Source organism: Melospiza melodia, chromosome 1 (assembly GCF_035770615.1).
Source record: "Melospiza melodia melodia isolate bMelMel2 chromosome 1, bMelMel2.pri, whole genome shotgun sequence".
NCBI classification, from domain to species: Eukaryota; Metazoa; Chordata; class Aves; order Passeriformes; family Passerellidae; genus Melospiza; species Melospiza melodia.
Genome location: NC_086194.1, coordinates 144,304,451 through 144,319,873, shown reverse-complemented (window position 1 = coordinate 144,319,873; position 15,423 = coordinate 144,304,451). Strand labels below are relative to the sequence as shown.

The following is a 15,423-nucleotide window of genomic DNA, read 5'->3' as shown; positions in this document are numbered from 1 at the left end:
AAAGTAGAAGAATATGCACTGACAGAAACCAACAACCAACCCCTTCTTTCTTCTGCGCCTCTCTAAAGCAGGAACAGTATTTTCATATTTTTTTCCTGCCTGAAACATTCATTTCTCCCACATTCAGCCTCATCTGAGGCACCGAAACAAACAAGAATCTGCTCAAAGCCTGGCGTGGTGAGGAGCACTGTCCCGCTGGAGCTGCCAGCAGGCAGCGATGTGACCCGGGGCACAGTCCCGGCGGGGTTTCGGGCACAGCCCAGCGCCAGCAGACACCACCCTGGGGAGGGAGGCCGGGGCAAAGCCCGATCCATGCACCGGGCTGCCGGCAGCGAGGAGCCCGAGTGCCACCATCTCCTCACCACTGGCAGAGCTGCCCTTGGGAGACCTCCCCTGCCTCGTGGTGTTTTCTCAAAACACACTTATTTGGCGTATTGCTCTTGATAAAATCTTTATTGGCATCATCCTGCGCAGCAAGACAGGAAGGGAAAGTAATTGCCCCTTCTATTCTGCAGCTTGACAACAAAACATTCCTGTGAGTTTCCCACATGCCCATAAATCTTATCTTAATAGTTTTCCAGAAATGTTTTTCTCTTTAATTCTTGCCAAAGAAAAAGAGATCCATACATTACATTTGAAAGAACTGAAGATCTAATTCCACATTAAAACCTGTTTATGAGTCAGTTTGTGTGGTTTTTTCAGTGCTCACCTCAGTGACAGGGCAAATGATTTGAACACAAAAGGTACCAACAATAATTTATAAAAAGTGAGTGTTCTAGTGCCATGAACACAAAAGGTACCAACAATAATTTATAAAAAGTGAGTGTTCTAGTGCCATGATAATATTACGTCCTTTGGTGTAGCCCAAATGTAGCAGATTAGAACTTACCAGACCGGAGCATCAATGAGAGTTTTGGGTGCACAATAAACATAACTCTGAATCCCAGCTAAGTAGGGATTCTCTTGTGCGTTCAGATTTATTTAGTGGAAGGAATAGGGGCCAATATGTCTCTTTTTCTCCCCACCTTCCCCCCGTTAGTTACAAAAAATTCAACAATCAGACATATTTATTCTTAAAAATAAGAGCGTAACAGTGGTCATACTTTTCTGAACTCCACCAGTTTGCGGCAACTGGAGCATATATTTTTTATTCCAAAATGACATAAAAATATTTATGGCTTTTTAACTAATGTTATTCAATAATTCTAATGGTACTGTAAATTTGCAAGAAGCCTAAAGTCAAATCTAAAGTCATGATCAAAAGAGCTTTTCAAGCTGACAAGCAACATCTGGAATAAGACAGCAACAATCCCAGACATACTTAGTCTTTGGAGAACTGAATCGTAACAAGAAATTATGTGCTTTGCAATCATGTAGTTCTCATGTAGCAATATCAGTATTCCGGTAGAGGTTAATATGTAATGCCTACTTTTCTAAGAATGAATTTGACCATGTCAGTGTGATCTCTAAATTTAAACTTGTTTGGAGAAATTGTCCTCAGGAAATGTATTGAACGTGACATATGTTCATACACAAACAGCTAAAATTACTGGTGCCTTTCAGTTGTTAGATACACAATTTGCAGTACTCTCTTTTATGGCTTAAAAAGTTATTTTCAAAAATAGCGTGAAAGAGAAAACTACACACATTTGCAACAAAGCAATGTGTTGGACTACAGCTTTCCAGAGACTGCTTATTTGGTATCTTACTTAGTCAAATTACCTACATTATAAAGCTAATATATCATCTACTATTAAAACAGTCAGCTCTGTAAATTCTCCGGGTATGAAAGTGAAAAGGGACACCTAATGTCTTGGAAATTCTACAGAAATATTTCAGCTTTATTCTACCTCTAAAGGTTTTACCCACAGCCCCAGACAAGCTGCACCTAATTCCACTCCAGAGGAAGAAGTCTCTATTACAGCTCGGCATCAACTGTGTTTTGCAAAATAGGTAAAGAGATACCAGTCATTTAAACAAGGTAAGACTCAGCTGGGATAGACTTTTATATGTTCAGGACTCTTTTCATGATTTCTTGATTAAAATGGGTTGTTAAGACAATAGTCACATAATCAACCTTAAATTCTTTCATTTAATTTTTCAACTGGTTGGTGTTTGGTTTTTCCTTTAAAAAAATACAGAATTCTTCTGAACACTCAAATTTGATCTTTTGGCAGGTAATCTTTTCAGAAAGAAGCCCCAAATTAATCCTAAATCACTAAAAGAAAAACTTTGAAAACAAAATGCATATAGGGATTCAAGATCTTTTTAAAAACACATAAAAGTTACAGACAAAGTTTGAATATTTTACATACAAATATATCAAATACAAGTTTATGCCACGGTCCAGGGTTAGGTCACATAAGAGGGATTGACTGGATCTAAACACATGATATGGGGCAAAGTACAGATCACACCACCTACTTGTCACTTTGACTGAATAAAAAGTTTCCCATACATTTACCAGACTTCATCTTAAAAAAAAAAAATCAAATGCTGCCACTACTGAAGAAAAGAGCAAAACTCTTGTAAAAGACTGCAGCATCACCTTTCAGTCATATTTTCATTAATTCATTAAGCTTTTACACTGAATTCTTCCATCAATTACATTATTTAAAGAAAAAAATAAATTGAAGCAATTACCAGTCTTCCTGATGTTTCAGCCAGAAAACTAACATAAACAAAGAAGCTAAAAAAATATTTCCTTTATATTTTGCGCCCTGACAATCTGCATAAACTATCTCATTTTGTAAACACACATGTACTGTTGTAAGAAATTGGAAGAACTACCTGCCTAGAAGGAAAGTTGATTTTGGTGACACAGTTTTGTGTGACTGGAGCTTCATAGTGCAGTGTTTTCAAAACATTTGACTATTGAAAGTGCAAGTCTCTAAGTACCAGACCATAGAACAGATATTCACAAATTTGCTTGCATTACACCAGGTGCTAATCTCCTCCCATAAGAAGAGTCCTTTGGCATTCTCTGAGTCGCACATGCCAGCAAATTGAAATGCACAGAGATGTTTTAAGACAATATTTGACAGAAGAGAAAAAAACAAAACAGTAAATGAAAACAAGCAAAAAAGTGACACCTTAAGACACAATAAGAACTAGATAATTTAGCCATGAAAGAGGAAAAATCCTTGTTCAAATTCAAGAACTGAACACTACATCACATCCAAGCTGGCACTCATTTAAGGAACAAGCAAGCACAGGCGCTCCTTGTGTTGATACTGATCCCTGTTCTCTGCCCAAATCGTAGTCATGGGTAATCATTAGTGAAATCAAGCAGCTCAGAGCTGAAGGGTGGAAAACCTCCTCTCTCTTGAATCTTGACAGAATACTTCTGAAGAAGAATTGACTAAATTCTTTTCCAAAGAAAAAGAAATGAGAAATGTATAGCCAATCTAAAGCAGAGTCTAATTCACAGACAATAAAGGGGACGAAGGACCTCCTCACACAGGAAGGAAGCAGCACAATTTCAGTTCAAGAGAATGGGAGGAAGCCATCCTGAGCATTCCACATATTTGCTCCTTAATATTCTCACCTCACTCTCTATCTCCCGTTAGAAAAGCACCCATGTGAGAAGAAAGAGGGGTTAGGGAATCAGCTCTCTGTGCTCATGCAGAGCAGGAAAAGTGATGCAGAACTCAAAACTCAGAAAGTTTTTGGGCAGGAGATGTGAAGGGAACTCTACTAAGATATTTAATACCCTGTTTTATTCCAAGCCTTTTGAACTGCACATGAAAATTTTTGCATTTTGAATTTACCAAGAAAAGCACATCTTTCTACATGTTTGCTTTATAGAATTTGGGTGTCTTCCAGGCTGAAACACCTTCCTGAGCCATCCACCATTCTTTCTCAATCCTTTCAGATTCCACAAAATGATTTTGAGGGGGAAGAGAGCAGGAGGGTGAGGGGGAAAGGGTGCAGACGACAAACTGTGCAGAAACCGTCCATCTTTCGCTTCTGAGCCCATGCCAAGAGCCTGGGGTAACCCTTGACCGGAGACAGAGCCCTCTTGGCAGTCCCGCCTTCCACAACCGCTCCAAGGGCAGCTGAGGGAGCGAAAGGGCAGCGCATCAGCTTTCAAGCTAAGCCGCTCCCCTCTGAAAAAGACACTCCACAACACGCAGTGATTTTTTTTTTTTTTTTTTTTTTTTTTTTTAAGGATATCCTCCCCGCGGATGAGCGGCTCTTTCCACGCGTAGTGCCAAGATCCATCCTTCCCTCCCCGGCCGCACACACGGCACTCGCTGGGCGTGTAGCCGGGGCTCTATGTAACCCCGGGCGGCACAGCCCGGCCCGCCACAGCCGCTCTCGGGGATGCCGCCCGCCCCGGGGGCCGCGCCGCCGCCCCTGCCCGCCGCCGGCCCGCGGGCAGCACCGCCGCGGCGGAGCAGAAAGTGAAAGTGCGGCGGCCGGCGGAGCCCCATGGGAAAGGCGAAGCGCGGCCGTCCCGCCGCCGCTCCGGACAGCGCCGCGGTGCCCCCGGGCGCGCGGGCGCCGGGGGGCTGCTGAGCCCGGCCCGGCCCCTGCCGGCCCCTGCGCGGCGCTCCGCGGGCTGCGGCCGTCATGGCCCACGCGGCGCCGCCACCATGACCGCGGACCCGTCGGCGCAGCTCCCCGACAGCCTCCGCACGGACCATGTTCCATGGTAAGGAGCGCGCCCCGCACCGCCCCGCTCCGCTCCGCAGGAGGCGCCCGCCTCACCTGCCCCCGGGCCGGCCGCGCTCCGCTCCGCGCCCCGGCCGCGCTGGCTGCTCACCTGCTCCGCTGCCTCCGAGCCGGCCCGCCCGCTCTGCCGGCGCGGTGCTTCCCGGTGCCTTTTAAACCCTTGGTGACGGCTGGGGAAATTCCCGGTTTTGCTTTTTTTTTCTCTTTTCCCCGTAGAATGAAAGTAAAAGAGTCCGGTTCCCATCACGCCTGCTGCCGGGAAGGGCGGCTCGGGAGTGGCAGAGGCAGCGGGGCAGCGTGGGGCGGGGGAGCTGCGGGAGGCACCGCTCGGCGCCGGTCCGCGCTGCTCCCACCGCCCTTCCCGTGGGCACCTGCCTTTCCATGGGCACCTCCTTTCCCGTGGGCAGCTGCCTGCCGTGGGCACCTCCTTTCCCGTGGGCAGCTGCCTGCCGTGGGCACCTCCTTTCCCGTGGGCAGCTGCAGCCCCGCGGGTGCCCGGGGAGCAGGTGCGGCGCAGCGCCGGGGGTGCCTCGCCCCCGGGCGGGCGGGAGCGCTCGCCGCTCGCCTCTCCGCACGGGTGCAGCGGGACGAGGAGGGAAAAGAACAGCAGTGACCCGTCCCGTTCCCCGCGGGAATTGCGGGCTGCGGAGAGGGGAAGGGGGCAGAGGGAGCGGCCCCCGCCGAGATTGGGGTTGTGAGACACAGGGGCTGCTGCGAGGATCCCGCTGGGTGCCGCCGAGGACGTGCCCCCGGGTATATGCACAGGAGGGGGTTTTAACGTTAAAAAGCCAAGAGGTTTTGGGTTTGTTTTTTTTGTTTTTTTTTGTTTTTTTTTTTTTTTTTTTTGTTTTTTTTTTTTTTAATATGTGGAAATACTGGAAAACTAGCTCTTCCTGGGTTTTCTAGGAGAATTTTTGGGGCTTTCCAGATATGACTTTTGAGTTTCTGGGAGTTTACTGGAAAAATGGGTTATTACCAGTAATGCTGTCTTTCTATTGAATTGCTGGCCATATGGAGCACTATAAACTCCCATTCTTTCGAAGTTACCCAACTTCAAGAAAATCCCTTTCAATTTTCAGTCTAGATCTCATAGAATTTTTTATGACACATGTCTAATATTTTTTCCAGAGGACTCATTCAGGAATGTCTGAAAAATTTTGATTACCATCCTGCAGTGGCTCAAGGGACCATATGAGTGTGCAACATGTGATCTACTTTTATTCTGTAATTTCCTCATTTAAAAAAGATTGGTGATCTGTACAGTATCTTGTCTCTTATCTGTACTTGTTGCTGGGCAAGCCAAGTTTAAAGTGATGGAGTCAGATTGTTTTAATTTAGAGGATTGCTATTTTCGTCCCTTCAAGTATGTTTGTGAAGCAGCATATCCAAATTGTTTGTATTACCCTACTGGTGAACAAGCATTGCAGTTCATCTTTTGCACTGGAATCAAGAGGTGCAATGGGAGATTGGAAAAATGTTGCCCTATTGTTGAGTTCTTCAATGTTTTTTGTGTCTTTTAAAATACTAAATCTTAGTCCTTCAAACAGTTAAATCATTCAGCAGAGATACAGTTAGCATAGAGATTTACAAAGATAAAGCTCTGTGGAAGTCAGGTGTGTTCACTTGGAGCTTGAAGATCGTAATAGTCACCTTACAGAGTTTTAAAATTTACTACATGTAGCATCCATTTAAGATTCACTTAGCCCATCAGGTTAGATTTCTTGAGACATTAATAGACCTCGGTTGATCAGTATATGAAAAGGTCAGAAAATCTGGTTTTCAACCCATGAAATTTCCAATTAGAATTTCTCAGGCAGCTTGCTCAAGAATTCTGTGATTCAGCTTGTACGGGTAAAATCTTTACAGTCCTGTTTCTAGGACAGAGGTGTACATACGTTCACATGCAATCTATCAGAAAGAGAAGGCTTCACTAGTCACTATGCATTTTTCTTTGAGGATTCAGTCTGCTGTGTGTGGTGGGAGCTGGCTGGGATGGGCTGTAAGGGACTGTGTTTCTTTTAATGGCAGTGAGCATGAGGCGTGCCTGTGGTTCTTGCATTTTGCATTGCAGAGGATAGGTGGGTCAATGCAAATTATCGCCAAGTTTCATTGCTGTTTTATTAGTTGCTCAAAATTGCTCTCTGAGGCCATGATTTACTAGTGATGCCCAGGTCCAGAGGTGCCCATCTCTTGAGTGCTGGACTGGCTGTACCCAACAGCCCATCCCTGACAGAAAGGAAGGAAAGCAGCAGCTGGGGCCAGGGCATCCCCTCTTCCTTTCCTGGCTCCTGTCCCACAGCTACTCTGTGTGCAGTTGTTGTTCTTACCCAGTGGTGAAGATGGGCAGAAACACTGCATACTCCTCCAGGAACTTGCTGTGATCTTTGCTAGTCCTCCATCATAAATTTCTACCTTTGTTTTTCCCAAACCTTCAATTTAAGCATTCTCCTAGCCAGACTAGCAATAGGCCAGAGTCCGATTATTCCTGATCATATATTATCACGTACTTGGTCTCCTTCTTTCCCACCACCAGGTGAGTCACCTGCGGCCTCCTGTCAGTTTCTTCAGGCTCTTTTGATGTTTTGATCTTTTCTCTCTGCCCATCCTCACAGAACTCATAGTTTCCTGGATGTCATGCAAAGACAGAAGACCAGGGGTCAGAGCAAGGGAAAGCAGTCCAGTACAGGGACAAAGAAAGTGATGGGCAGTGAAGTTCGCTCAAAAAGATTGCAGAAATCTTGTGGAGAAGGTTGTGTTGCTGCTTTATCTCGTGTTATGGTCAGTAAGCATGGATTTGTACGTTTGGTCAGCCTGAAAATGTGTTTAAACACGCTTTTGTTATGGAGGTGTGTTCATGGGGATTTGTAGAAGTTGTCAAAGGAAAAATGGACAGTCAAGATCCAGCTGCAGGTTAAGACACTTGAATGTCTAAACACAATATGATTAAACACTCCTCTACATGTGTCCAATATGGTTACGGTCAAATAAAATACCATGTGAATTCAGTCAATCCTGAGGATGAATTCAGCCCAAGCAGTCACCAAGTAGCTGGTCAGCTCAATAGCTGTAGGCTCTTATCTTTCACCAGGACATTTTCTGGAAAATTCCTTCGCTAGGATTTTTCTCCTGAGAAGCTGAGAAGCCTCAGAAAAGAAATGTAAACAATAATTATCTGATTGCTTGGAATGTGTTCTGGAGGTGGCTTACCAACAGGTACATCTTTGATTGGTTCCATGTGAATTGATTTTAATTAATGACCAGTCCCAGTCCAGCTGTGTTGGACACTCTGGTCAGTCATGGGTTTTTCTTATTCATTCTTGTCTAACTTTCTGACGTCTCCTTTCTCTTTCTTTAGTATAGTTTTAGTATATAATTTCTTTTAATATAGTATAATATAAAATAATAAAATAATAAATCAGCCTTCTGAGAACTTGGAGTCAAATTCTCATCTCTCACCTCATCCTGGGGACCCTCAACAATGCCACAACACTTATCCACACTGGCTGAATCATGTTGTGGTATGGGGGAGTTTAGACACCCAAAAAGTGTCTTAATCTGGAGATGAATCCTTCCCTCTAGCAAGGCACAAGTAATTTGGTTGTACAAAGATCCCTTTTAAACTATTTTAACAGATTACAGAATGTATTTGTTAATACAGCACACAGTCTGTGACATTAACTAACATGTACCTTACTGTTCTTACAATCCAGCCTTTTTTAGATCTACCTTACCAGTTCTGCCACTGCTCCTTGTTCTGTCTCCAGTGAATGCATCTACTTGTGCAATGGGAAATAAAACAACAGAAATCCGTGTGAAGTATGAGAATGTACTAAGTCACGACATCAATGAGCTGGTAGGTAGCAGCTCTTGGGCTTCCAAAACATGCTGATTATTTTTATATGCTAACAATTATTAATAAAAGCTCTAATGTTAAAACATGATAAAAGACCAATTTAAAGTCACACATTATGCTGGAATGGTGGTTTTATTTGAGGAGGTGCAACAATTCAGTCTCTTTAAAATCTCTGAAATCTGTGGATAGTGCCTATTTGCATGTACAAATACTGTGATACAGTTTTTTGTGCCTGTGCATTATGTACAGACACATGTACTATTTGGCCATACATCATATATTTGATTAGAAAGTACTTTTTTCTAAAGTAATTTCATTACTACTTCTCTTTAAATGATTTTATCAAGAGAAGAAAGCATTACAGCTGTAATTTGTTCTACTACTTAGAGTTCTTGACTGAAGTTTTATGTTGTCCATTGAATACAAATGCACAGTGGCACAAAATTCATATGACAGTAAAAGTTTGTTTGTGTCCTAATAGGTTTCTTTGTACCTATTAATATATCTTATTTAGCCAAAACAAGTTATCTTTTCTAGATAGCAGCAGAGAAGAGCTTAACATTCTCATGTGTAAATCTCCTCCATTATGGCTTTATCAGCCACATTTATTATAGCTTTGCAAAATAATTTCTTAACAGTTTACCAGTCCATGCCCAAAATTTACCTTCCAATTCTTCCTCATGAATTATTAGCAATTAAATTAGTCTGTCAAGAACACTTCTATGGGGGAACACTTAAAACAGTTGTATTAGTAGAGGCATTCCCACAAAAAATGTGATTTTCCTGACAGATTGTCACTAAATGAGAATTCACCATACTGTTGCAGTCTTAAATCAAGATCTATTTGCATGAAATACAAATAATATGCAACCTTTTTCCAAGGGAAAAATCAGGAATCATTGTATTTCTTCACACTTATGAACTACCACCATCCTTCAGAGCATTATGGCAGTGGTCTCCAACCCAAGACACATCAACCCTCATCTGGAAACAAAATACCTTTAGGGTCAAGGAATGATCTTTTAACATTTTGATCATGTTATGTTGGTTGACATTATGAAGAGAGAAAGGTATTTCTCTGCAGATAAATGACTTTATCCTGAATGAGGCATCAAATTTAGAGAGAATATTAATGGCCATATTAGAATAGAGGAGTATTCCCTTTAGTTTGCTGTTATATTTTTGACAAAGAACAAGTATTGCCTGGAGAACAAAACCAAACTCTCTTGGTGAGCAGTTAGAAGATAGCTGACCTGTAAGAGGAAAGGATACGAAGGAATAACATCCTCTGGGAAGCAGATCCTGCTGCCTTCTGGTGCTGGGGATCCAAGAGGTGCATCCCAGCCCTGCTCAGGGAGGCTGGGGGACTCTCCTGGCCTGGATAGGGCAATGCCTTGCCACTGTCCTATTGTAGGATGGAGCTTGATGTTATATATCAAAATAAATACATAAATAAAACCTTAATGAATTAATATTTGTGAAAACTAATGGGAATGTACTGAGCTCTGAAGCTTTTACTTCCTAGAAGACATACACAAGCAACTACTATGTAAGTTTCTTAATTTTTTCTGCCTTTACTTTTCACTGTTTAAGAGAAATTAAGAGTTGTTTCCTGCAACTGCAGAGCCAAAGTCAGTAGGTTTCAGTTCCTCAGCCAGATGTTTGGAGCAGCTGTGGGTTTGCTGCAGAGCAGGATAGTGAGTCATATACTAGATCTCTGTAAGGTAATTAAATTTTCACTAATGCCTTTTCTGAGCTCAGGATTTCCCTTAGGTTGGTTTAGACACAGCCAATGAACTACCTTCAGATGTGGTTACTGTACATTATACTAAAGGTGATCTGAGGAAGCTAGAGAGGATGGGAAAATCTCATGGAGTTAGCAAATAAAGTGACAGATCTCTGTTGTGGTGCAAGAAAAGATGTGCATTAGCTTCCTGATGTTTGTGGTTTGGGCTTTTTAATTTGGTTTTGCTGTTTTGTGGTTTTTCCTTTGTCAGTGAATATTTGATTCCCTAAACTCTTGGTTTTAAAAATGCATTTTGGATAAAGTTCTGTTTATCTTGGGTGACCTTCTGAAATTCAGGCAATTTCTGCAGAAAAACTTTAGGAATTAACTGTCTGATGTGCTCATACGCATGGCTAAGTGAAGAGATCTAAAACAATACTGTTGTGAGCTGCCTTTTTTAAAGCCCTTTGGCTTAACTAGAATGTCTCGATACAGGCTGAAGACAAAGTTTCTATTGAGTTGACTTCCATTGTCATCTTGATGACAAGTGTGAAAGTGGAACAAAAAACTACAAGAGAGGATGAAGTGTTGATAAAATATTATAATCAGGCAAAAGACCATGTGATGTTGCTTAGGCCATCTTCTGTTATTACATATACAAAGTGGGTGCTGCCATCTGTTTAGAGCTGAGACATGTATTTATTGAGACAAACATTGACAAACACTGTATTCAATGCTACAATTCAATTGTAAGATTTAAACAGTGCTCTGTGTTTCAAAATTTCCAAAGAACAAAGCAATTTGATAGAATGTGAATATTTAAATTGAACAGATTTGTGTCCATTTCTGGGCTCCCCAGTATGAGAGAAATATGGAGCTACTGGAGAGAGTCCAGCAAAGGGTCATGAAGATGCTGAAGGGACTGGAGCATCCCTCTGATGAGGAAAGCTGAGAGAGCTGGAGCTGTTCAGCCTGGAGAAGAGAAGGCTCACAGGGATTTCATCAATGTCTAGAAATACCTCAAGTGAGTGGGCAAAGAGTGCAGAGCCAGGCTGTTATCAACAGTGCCCAGTGATGGGCCCAGGGGCAGTGGGCACACAGCAGCACACAGGAGGTTCCTTCTGAACATCAGGAAAGAGCTTTTTACTGTCAGGGTGACTGAGCACTGACACAATACTTCCATGTCTAAACATATATGATATTTTACAGGTAAATATGTCTGCAGAGAATTATGACTGGTGCTGCAAGAAGAAAAAATATGAAAATATCAAAGTGTTTTTCTGCAATGATACTGAGGTAAAATTTAACTTTTCAGAATGTAGAGAATACAAGCCCAAGTGAGTTCTTTTTACAGTCCAGGATAAAAGAGGGTGATAGGGTAGTATTTGGTTTTAAAAGTCAAATCACAGTATTCAGGATGGTTTGTTTTTTGAATCTGGAATTATATGTGTTGAGTAAATTGATATTTTAAACATTTAAATATTAAGCAATTCCATATTCAAGAAATATGGGGTTTTATTCCCTACTATGAAGATTCTTCTATATTTTTTAAACAAAATAGATACTTTTCTTTTTACCAATGGAAGTAAATATTACAATTTCCCAATCTCTTTTTAAAATTTTTTTACAGAAAGTTTTATTAGCTAAACTTTTCACTTCAGACCTGAAAGCTTTACAGTAGTAGTTTGGGCAGATCTCAAATGCCAGAAAGCACAATTGTCAGCTGTTGCTACAGATGTTTTCACGACTTGGTAAAAGGACTGGCTGCATAAATCATTTGTTTTCCTAACTGCATCAATTGATTTGATTACAGCTGTGATTTCTCCCTAACATACTTATGCTACTATTATTACTACTAAAAGCTGCTGCTTTAAATATCTCAAAAAGATGGCAGGTAAGTCAGATTACTTATGTATTTTATTGAAAAAGATGTATACTATGAAAACAAGAGAAACCAATAGTAATTGATGGAGAGTTTGGGGTTTTTTAAAGATGGACCAACATTACAAATAATTAATGGTGCACAAACTTTTCAGGACATATTTTCCTTGCTCTCTTGACAGGAAATAGAATCACTACAGAGCATGGCGTGCAACATGCTCAGGTTCTTTTATAAGCAGAGGATCAACAAAGCCTTTAGACAGAAAGCAGCATTTGTCTCATGTGGGACATTACAAGTTCTACAGTGTAAATGTGAAAGACGTAAAAAAGAAAAGGTGAGTTGTACTCAACTTTAGTGAGTAATAGTTTAACTACTCGCCTTATTTTCTAGAGCTCTTCAACACAGACTGCTCTTCAACACATCTGCCTCTAAAAGATACAACCATCTTGCACATGTTCCATGCCAAAGGAAGTTTCCTCTGTATAATATTTATCTTGTAATAGACATTAAGCCCAGTGCAAAGACTCAGAAAATCATCTGGAGGTCTATGGTGAAGATACCTGCTCTGGTCCAGTGGTGAACTGAATTTCACTAACTAATTCTCCAGTGAGAGACAAGGACCAGACCTGTGAAAAGAAGGCATTTAAACTTCTCTGGAGTATTGTCAGAGTTGTAACTTCTCACTAACTCTAAGAGTAATGTTTAATTTGGTTTCTCTCAACAAACAATTAGGGTGAGATTCTCTCTTTTCTGTAATATCTTTGGTCTTTATTTTAACCACAATCTCTCAAATTCAACAAGAACCATTGGGTATGATAATATTTAGGTTTTTAGTCTTTGGCAGAATCTTCTTTTTGAGGTGCTACTTAAATGTAGCACAGTGTTCTACCGACTGCTGTAGCAAAGGAAGAATGTTCTTTTAAGTGTGGCTCAGTGTTACCTATTGAACACAAAAATATTAACCAGCATCAAAAAGTCTCCTCATAGGCACCAAAAATATAATGTTTAATCACATGGATTGAAGGCTTCATTTAGCTTTTTACTTTTCTCTTTGAAGTAGAGAGACAGCCTGGGACACGATCTTCAGAGAAATGTTGGTGTTTATATTTTGCTTTGTCACCTCTGGTGAAGCCAACATTTGCCTTACTTTAAAGGTATCCCAGTCAAGTCACAGAAGTCAGTGTCACCCTTGCAACTTCTGCCTAACCTTATGGATTCCTGCTTTTATTTTAAATATTTAATTTTAATTAAAGTAATTTAGAAAAAAAATATGAGCAGTCATTGAATATGAACAAGAACTACAGTAGTTTTGTCTGGCTGAGATCTTGAACATTAGAGCACAGCATCAGCCCCTGGAACTGTTCTGTCTTGTTCCATTGGTCTTGACACATACAGTCAAAGTTTAGCTCACAAATTAATTTTCTCAGTCTTTCAGACAATGGAGGATAAATTTTAATCTGTGATGGAGGATGTACATGTTCTCGGTTGGACACGCTTGTTTCACATGTCCTTATTTGCTCTGAGTTAAAGCCACATTCTCACAGTCCCATGGGCAGGGTCTCTCCAGTATTCAGGTGTAAAGCAATTGGTTTGCTTTGAAAGGTGGCTACACAAATAGAATAAGCAGTTCTCAGATAACAATTCAATCTGTTCTCTTTCAGGTTTGCTCAGATGTATTTAGTTTAGAAGATACAGAGACAGGTGAACAGTCCAAAAAGAAATGTAACCAAGAAGTTTGTGAACTGAAAGAAAATATATCTAGCCTTCGATCCTGCTGGAATAAATTTGAAAAAATAATTTCCAGGTGATTCCAGGTGCATCCTGCTCTTTTCTTTCAAAGTGGCATTACTTGGTACCTTTGCATTTTATATGCATTCTTCAAGTAAACTTGCTCGCTTATATGAACACTTTATGCTAGCATTCTGATGGGAGGCTACTGTACCTTGTTCCTGGAGATGACAGAAACAGAAATGGCTGAACCAAGCTGCTGAAGTCCGAGAAGTGGAAATAGAAGACCAGCATTTGAAAAAAAGAACTCTGCAGAAGTCTGTGTCCACCTTTTGTGCTCTGGAAACTATCCTGAATTTTCCGATTCTTCGAGTAACTTTATAGTACTGTCATATGAAAGCAGCCACTTACATGTCTACTGGATTTTACAAAAAAATCATGGAATCTGCAGGTGAAGAAAAAAAGAGTATGAAAAAATAGCTGGTTTCTTTATATCTATGCAAAACACACCAAGGACCAAAAGTAACAATTTACCAAAGCAGCAGATTATCTTGGATATGTTCTCCTGACACAGAAGTGGTTTTGGTGTGGGTCCGATGAGTCTGCTAACTGATTTGGGTTTGGAAAAACAGGGAAAAAGTTAGCTTTTTGAAAAACTGAAGAAGGGTACTGAGGTACTGATTTTTGAGAGATGCAGCATGCCTCTGCTGGCTGAAGCACAGGCAAGACTGAATCCTGTGGAAGAAGAAAAAGATGCCTGAATGTAAGTTGTTCAGTTGACTGGAAACAGCACTACACTCATTCATTTTATCAACCCAGTGTTAGCTGCAGGAGGAGCTAGAATTCCTTAGCTTCAGATTGTGATTTCTTATATGCAAATATTTTATGTAACATGTTTTAAGATGTTAGGCAAACATGACTTAAAATATGTGAATATTGTCAGAGAATAATATATTGGCATTTAAGTAATAAAGTGCTCATATTTTATTTTGAATAAATAGAAGTATTTTTATAGTTATTACACTTTTGCAGTTTCTTACTTTGATATAACTCCTTTGGTAATAAAATATTTGTCTTCTATGAAATTGGGCTGTTCACTTTTTGACTACAATTACTCGTTTTTTAGGTTTTATTCAGAGATAGTCAGTCATTTGAAGCCCAGCTTCAAATTCTCATCCTGAAATACCCATTTCTTAGCTGCTTGTAACCTGCCCAGTTTAGGTAAACATTTTCATACCTGCCTTGGACTGAATACTTCAGGAAAGCTTTAGTTTAGTCAGCCTGTTGTTTCCTGGTTTGAAGTAAACTAACATAAATTGTTTTATCCGTGCTAAAAGAATTTTTCTGTAAAACTACTCTGTAAAAATGTTGGTATTCAGAACAAACACCCTAAAAACCAGTAGGATGTGCTTCACAGACGTGTTTGCTCAGTTGATTGTAAACAGCACTAGTTTATGTATTTTACTGGAATAAGATTGCTGTACTGAATCTGAGAGGGAAGAGGTTAAGAGCAAAGCATGCCATGCTTTCCTGAAATACACCCTCTCCAACCCCCCA

General features: G+C 40.9%; 1 protein-coding gene across 3 annotated transcripts; it reads left to right on the top strand.

Annotated features, from left to right (window-relative positions):
* The first annotated feature begins 4,572 nt into the window (after nt 1-4,572).
* IL7 (interleukin 7) lies at nt 4,573-14,951 on the top strand. 3 transcript variants are annotated; one of them, XM_063170717.1, is made up of 5 exons: nt 4,573-4,657; nt 8,388-8,530; nt 11,466-11,552; nt 12,320-12,472; nt 13,800-14,951. In XM_063170717.1, the coding sequence occupies exons 1-5, from the start codon at nt 4,648-4,650 to the stop codon at nt 13,944-13,946; spliced, it is 540 nt and encodes a 179-aa protein (XP_063026787.1). In that variant the 5' UTR covers nt 4,573-4,647; the 3' UTR covers nt 13,947-14,951. The 3 variants fall into 3 exon arrangements, with proteins under 3 accessions (XP_063026787.1, XP_063026780.1, XP_063026795.1); XM_063170710.1 differs by lacking the exon at nt 4,573-4,657 and adding an exon at nt 5,603-7,890; XM_063170725.1 differs by lacking the exon at nt 4,573-4,657 and adding an exon at nt 5,608-7,455.
* Nucleotides 14,952-15,423: the final 472 nt, after the last annotated feature.